At 29.9% G+C, this 6,686-nt stretch overlaps 2 protein-coding genes across 2 annotated transcripts in view; both read left to right on the forward strand.

The window, feature by feature from the left end:
- Window positions 1–200: 200 nt before the first annotated feature.
- On the forward strand, window positions 201–2,160 carry LOC111637314 (cytochrome P450 3A9-like). The gene is made up of 5 exons (XM_023382792.1): window positions 201–306; window positions 379–475; window positions 548–679; window positions 760–997; window positions 1,366–2,160. The coding sequence occupies exons 3-5, from the start codon at window positions 632–634 to the stop codon at window positions 1,557–1,559; spliced, it is 480 nt and encodes a 159-aa protein (XP_023238560.1). The 5' UTR covers window positions 201–306; window positions 379–475; window positions 548–631; the 3' UTR covers window positions 1,560–2,160.
- Window positions 2,161–5,147: 2,987 nt separating this feature from the next.
- The window catches only part of LOC111637066, a 16,070-nt gene continuing 14,531 nt past the window's right edge, over window positions 5,148–6,686 (forward strand). Inside the window, exon 1 of the mRNA XM_023382479.1 lies at window positions 5,148–5,254. Within this exon, the coding sequence (XP_023238247.1) occupies window positions 5,199–5,254 (56 nt within the window). The 5' untranslated portion in view covers window positions 5,148–5,198. The remainder of the gene's footprint in view (window positions 5,255–6,686) is intronic.

The following is a 6,686-nucleotide window of genomic DNA, read 5'->3' on the forward strand; positions in this document are numbered from 1 at the left end:
AAAATTCTTATAATATATAACAAACAATGAAGGAATCCTACCGGTTTGTTTACAATTATCGTTGAATAATTCATTCATTTTCTTATTTGTCTAGAAAAAGAAAGAAGCAGTTTTCAGTTTTCAATAAAATCGGAATTCCCGGGCCTCAACCAAACATATTTTTTGGAAATTTGTTGGAATTATTTTTAAAGGTACATTTTAAATACATTTTTAAATTTAACGTTATTAAGATACTTATAATTTGTTTTTATAGGGACATTTACGGACCCACAAAGAGTGGATTTCCAAATATGGCAAAGTTCTAGGGTAAGACAGCTTTATCCTTTTTAATTATAATATAGTATAATAAAATAAAAATTTTAATTAATATAATTTTAGATATTATTATGGCACGACTCCGGTTCTGTTTGTTACGGACACCGAATTATTAAAAAATATTCAAATCAAAGATTTCCATAATTTTTCAGATCGACCAGTGAGCAAAGTTTAGTTTAATTAATATAGAATATTACTCTACACATTATGTACAAGTGAAAAAATATTTTAGAGTCTCCATACAGAAAGCAACAAGGTGCCTTCAAATCGATTAGCTCATAATTTACTTAATTTGAAAGGTGCAAAATGGAAGCAGATGAGAAGCGTAGTTACACCTTCTTTTACCACAAGCAAGATGAAACTGGTATAAAAGTATAAAATCGTTATAATTTATACTATAGCAAGTATATATAATCATATATAACATTTAATATTATGAATTAGATGTCGCCCATTATAAACGATGCCATTGAACTTCTGTTAAACAATTTTGAGAAATTTTGTGAATCGGGAGAAGCATTTGAATCCTATGCTCTATATCAAAGGCTGACCATGGATGTAATTGTCAGAACGGCCTTTGGTTTTCAGTCCGATATTCAGATAAATCCCAAAAGTTCTCTTTATAAATTGTCCAATATTTTAATTCATGCACCCTTTAAACATTTGTTTATACTCTTTACAAGTGAGTCATTTTTATTTTATATAAATCAAACTTTAATAAATAAATTTCTAAAAGAATTCGTATTAATATATCATAAATTTTTCAAATGCTTATTATAGCTTTTATTTTTTAAAATATTTTTATGTTACGCAGATTGGATACAATGTAAACCGTCTGTTGATATTATAAATTGTAATTAGCTTTGAATCAGTTACAAATGTGAAATAATCGCAGACAATTAAAAGAAAATAAGTTTAAAAACAATAATTAAATTCAATTTTAAATCTTTCGCAATAATATTTTAATATAAATTTTGTAGTTTAATATACCTTATGTTTTCATTTTAATATTTATCAAGGATATCTTTGTTTATACTTATTTTTCATTAGGATCTTTTGAGTTTCTCCAACCGTTTTTTCGACTTGTTCGCATCATTTTTGGTGCGATAATCAACAGAGGTAGAAATCCTCTCAAGGAATTGTTAGATAATTGTGAAGCCATCATCAACTCTCGCAAGAAAGATCCCACAGTAAAGATACGAATTTCATACTTATTTAATATTCATTTAATATCAATACACTGAATAGTTATGAAATTACTTTCTCTGGAAGGAAAAACGGATAGAGACATCGCTGTAGACATTAGCAAATACAGTACTACAAATAGCAAATACTGTAGTACTTATCTAGAAATATGTTGAAGCTGTTTATCAAAGAGGAAGTTAATTTAAAGTTTTGTCACCAGGGAAATAAATGGCATTGGAAACATAATCTAAAACACTGAAATCAAAATTTCATGTTACTGATTTCACGAATATGTTATTGAAGCCACTGCTCAATGTGTTAGCCATCACTAAGGCTGACATGATGAAATAATGAACTATATGAGCAACTGATTTGTACATTGCCTTTTGTTAGCGTAAGTGCATGAATTTCACCATTTTCATTGATGTAATTTGAAACCAAAAAACAGCAGTACTGGACGTTCTGTTTAATGTTTATTATCATATCCACAGACGAGTATACGCCGTCGTCATACGCTGTCTTTCCGCAATCGCAATGATTGTAGTAGCAGGGACTGAAGAAAATTTAAAAAATATTTTATTGTTGCATGCAATAGTTGATTTTCCTTTTTGACCATATTCAAATGTATACTATATTCCCGTTTCTGCAAAGACAGAATCAAATGCACGAAATTATGGTCCATGTTTTTATTCTCAGCATGTCGTTTCTAGTGACAGACAGAATATTGAGTACTGTAGCTGCTGCAATATCATATTGGTGAAATCGATTTTATTCTGTTTTTTCTTCTTTTTTTCTGGTCTTGCTTATTTTCCTAGTAACAAAATTTGATCTAATTTTCCCATTAAAATGCTTCTGCGTATTCTACATAAGCCACCTGACAACTTTGCAGCGATATCTCTCCTCGGTTTATCTAGAAGAGACTGNGGAGCGGTTTAACCAAAAGCTACAACTTAAATCGTATGTCTTTATGAATTGTAAGTAATACAAATAATAATTACTAGTTTGTACAATTAATGTAATTGCTTTAAGTATGTTCTATGTAAATTGGCAGTTTGGATAATATTGCTAAGATGACTTTGTGAAATTTTGTTCGGAAAGAAAGGGCGACAACTAATATCGAATGAATTTCGGTGTAATATGCGAATATCAACCACAGGTAAAAACAAATATTGTTAAGATATGTTGTAATTGTCAATCTATTTATTTGAATTTTGTGTAAATTATAAGAAAGCCATATTTAAAAGCCCAGTAGTCAAGCTGCTATCTACGACCCTGTTTGTTCTCCAATGATTATCGTCGACCTTGTTTGTTATCCAAGTTGTATATGAAATATGAAATTGTCCATCCTGTTCGACATCTGTACAATAGTGGTTTGTGTTTTATGGTATGTTTTTAAAAAATTTTTTTAAAAAAACAGTTTATCTACTCGCGTATTTTTGTACAAATTTTCTTATGTTTTATTTTTTATGTCTAGTTGGCTGAAGAGGGGCCAATGCCCGAAACGCGTAATGTAAAAGGCGTCCCAACTGAATAAATAGTCAATAAGTTGCCAAGTGTTGATAAATGTCACCTTAGTGTGTCTGCAAAGAAATACGGAGATGTTTTTAAACTTCGGAATTTCAAAATTTGAAATGAAAATATAAAAATAAAGTATGAGTTTAAAGTTACAATATTTCTTTACGAAATTCGAATTTTATCAGCGACGAAATGACGAAACATTAACTAGGTGTTTCGTTAATCAGAATTAGCTATACAAAGTGTAAAGTTAGAACATGCCGACTGATCGTATTAAGTTTATATTTACGAATCCATTTGCTTACGAAATTTCGCTTAAATATTTAAATTCAACTTAGATGATGCTGTCATTAAATTACAATTTAAAATTATTCTATATTTTTAGCCGAAAAAATAAAGTAGTCTACTACTTACTGATACCAAAAATACAACATAATCAAGAAAATCGATAACAAAATGTACAAAGACATCACGAAACTGCAGAGAAAAGAGTTATAGTGGCCGAGTAACTCTTCTATCAAGTGATTCGAATTGCCTGTATTTTGTACAGTACTTCAATACGTACAGATAAAGCAATCGATGACGCTGCAGATTTATATTATTACTTTCCCCGGCTGTTAAATAACAGAGAGAAAGTGTAACCATCGGTCAAAAATGATTCCCCTAAGATGTTTTATTTTTTTGGAATCGAAGAACCTTGAAACATCGGGAAATGTAAAAAGTTGGGGATTTTTTCTTTACGTATGCGTATTACTGTGTGTCTGGGATCCTGTTTTGTTCGCCTATTTTGAAGCTTAGTAACTCCTATATCTTTTGTTAAAAATTCCTAAAATATCAGAGGGAAGTTTATTTATTAGGGGGATTGATGTTATTAAATTTTGGTGGGTAAAGGCCAAGAGGACGGAGAGACAGAGAGTGATCACGTGGCGTATCTCGTGTGTAATCGGACTTAATGAAGATTTTATTTGTTGTTAGCATTTATAATGTTTTTATATATAAAAATCATACTGTAAACGAATTCGAACCATAGAATAATACATTAGGTAAATTTGTTTTAAAATCATTTATATTAAGGGGGAATAATTTAAAATCATTTATATAATTTTAGGGAAAATAATACCCTAAAGTGTAATAATATACATATGTAAGATAAGCCACACACGAAAAAACAAACGAAAAGAACAAAATATACGTAAGTACGGAAAGTTTTTGTTTTGTATAGTGACATTTTAAGTATAGAGTTAATGAGACTGTGAATATTCACTAAGTACGAGTAAATATATATTATGTGATGTATTTATTATATATGCAAAAAATGAAATAACTCGTATGTAGAAGGAAATGTAGAACCAAAACGTTAAATGTGTGATGACTGTCGACAGCTATTTGTCTGTTTATATATGTTTAACTTCGGTTATGTAGCGTTGTATAATTGTATTTTAAACAGGTAGATGCCGTATTATACAACGTTTTTTAAAAAAATCTTATAGACCAAAAATTCTAACTGAAGAGTGTCGGATATGTTTGGCGAAATTCATTTTATTGCTGGTCTATAAAATGTAAACATTTCACATTTGTAGATTAATAAAATAAATGCTAAATAGCTTAATAGATATAATACAGAAGGCAACAATAATAACAGAAAAACCTTTCTTTGAAATTCAGCAAACCATTTGCATCACAGGTTTATAGACATCGAGGCAAGCATTTATGGTAATTATTAAGCATTTAAAGGTACTTAAATGTTTAATAAACACCTCATTTTCACAGAAATTGTGCCCTGTAATGTTCAAAATATCTTCTAGCCATACAATGTGGCCACGTTACTCAGTATATCGGGTAATAGACCATTATACAAGGCATTTTTACACGGTTAACAAACATGACAATTCAAAGTATTACTCTGAAGGGTCATGTTTGGTAGATAACAAAGAAAGTTTTCTAAGTTCCTTTGCTACCTATCAAATGCATTATTTGTAAATTTAATATTAAGTGTTTCATCATTTATGAAATACGATAATAATTATTCGTCGTTGATAAATAATACAAAACTGCAGCGTCATTCATTACGTTATCTGTAAGCAAACAAAGAATATATAAATTATGAAGGTCACTTCATTTGATAAAAGACTATACTTTAACGAGTTACTCGACACTCTACCTACTTTCTCTGCTGTCTCGTAATGTTTTTGCAAATATTTTTACCAGTTTTCTCTATTTTGTTGTATTTATGGTATCAGTAAGTAGTACAAATTTTAATTAATTAATTTCTAAACAATAATACGAAATATTCAGCCGAAAGCGTTAAATAATTTTTCTTTAGCTTTAATATAAAAATCGAGATGTTCTGTTGTTCTATTGAAAGTCAAACAGTTTAGACCGGTCTGTCAATACTTTTATCATTAGACTAGCTGCAAGGACACGCTTCGCTGGGTTTTTATTTGTATGTAATACAGTTTTATATATATATATATATATATATAAGACTATTTTTCTAAGTAATCAAGAATCTAGCTGCAAGGACCCGCTTCGTTGGGCAAAAAGTAACGATAGTGAAGATTAAGATAATTACATTATAGCCAATCTTACCCGTTTTCATAAAATGCAAGAATTAGGTCCCCCGTTTCCAGACTAATTAGAGAATTTTTACGTTTAGTCAAACGAACTATTAGCGAGGTTGCGGCCGACGTTTTCAACGTGAAAACGTGTATGTCGGACGTTCAGCGCCGCTTTCCTATAAACCTAGAAGTTTGACAATGGTGTTTGGATAGTCAGTGGAATCGTGCTCGACGTCCCAAACACCATTGCCAAACTTCTAGGCCTTTAGGAAAGCGGCGTTGTACGTCCGACGTACACGTTTTTGCGTTGAAAACGTCGGCCGCAACCTCTCTATTTTCAACGTTTCTGGAACGTTTACAATCGTTCTATAATCGAACCAATATTCGAATTTTATGTTCGAATTTANCAGCGTCATTCATTACGTTATCTGTAAGCAAACAAAGAATATATATTATGAAGTTTATCTGATAAAAGACTATAATTTAACGAGTTACTCGACACTCTACCTACTTTCTCTACTGTCTCGTAATGTTTTTGCAAATATTTTTACCAGTGTTCTCCATTTTGTTGTATTTATGGTATCAGTAAGTAGTACAAATTTTAATTAATTAATTTCTAAACAATAATACGAAATACTCAGCCGAAAGCATTAAATAATTTTTCTTTAGTTTTAATATAAAAATCAAGATACTATGTCGTTCTATTGAAAGTCAAACAGTTTAGACCGGTCTGTCAATACTTTTATCATTAGATTATCTTAAATTTTGTAAATTATTTATATAATGTTATAATGTCTGAGATGTTTTTATTGTTTCATTTAAATTACATATAGTAATTGTTCCCAATGAAATGAAATTTTGATAGATTTTAATTGTGAGTTCAATATTTATACATTTTTAATATTGCTTGGTAATACGATTTTAGTACTGTAGTTGCTAGGTGCGATAGTTTTAATGTTGATACTAAACGCCAATGAGGTAGCCCGTTTCGTTTAAAACGACCTGTGTTATTGGCTTGCTGTAATCAAATGGTATTCTAATCAGCTTATAATTATAATGTTTTTTTTTATTTTCATTTTTTATCTGTACATAAACAAAAGAATACAATGAAAT

Source organism: Centruroides sculpturatus, unplaced genomic scaffold, assembly GCF_000671375.1.
Source record: "Centruroides sculpturatus isolate CEXI.00-Female unplaced genomic scaffold, Cexi_2.0 scaffold60, whole genome shotgun sequence".
Lineage (NCBI taxonomy): Eukaryota > Metazoa > Arthropoda > Arachnida > Scorpiones > Buthidae > Centruroides > Centruroides sculpturatus.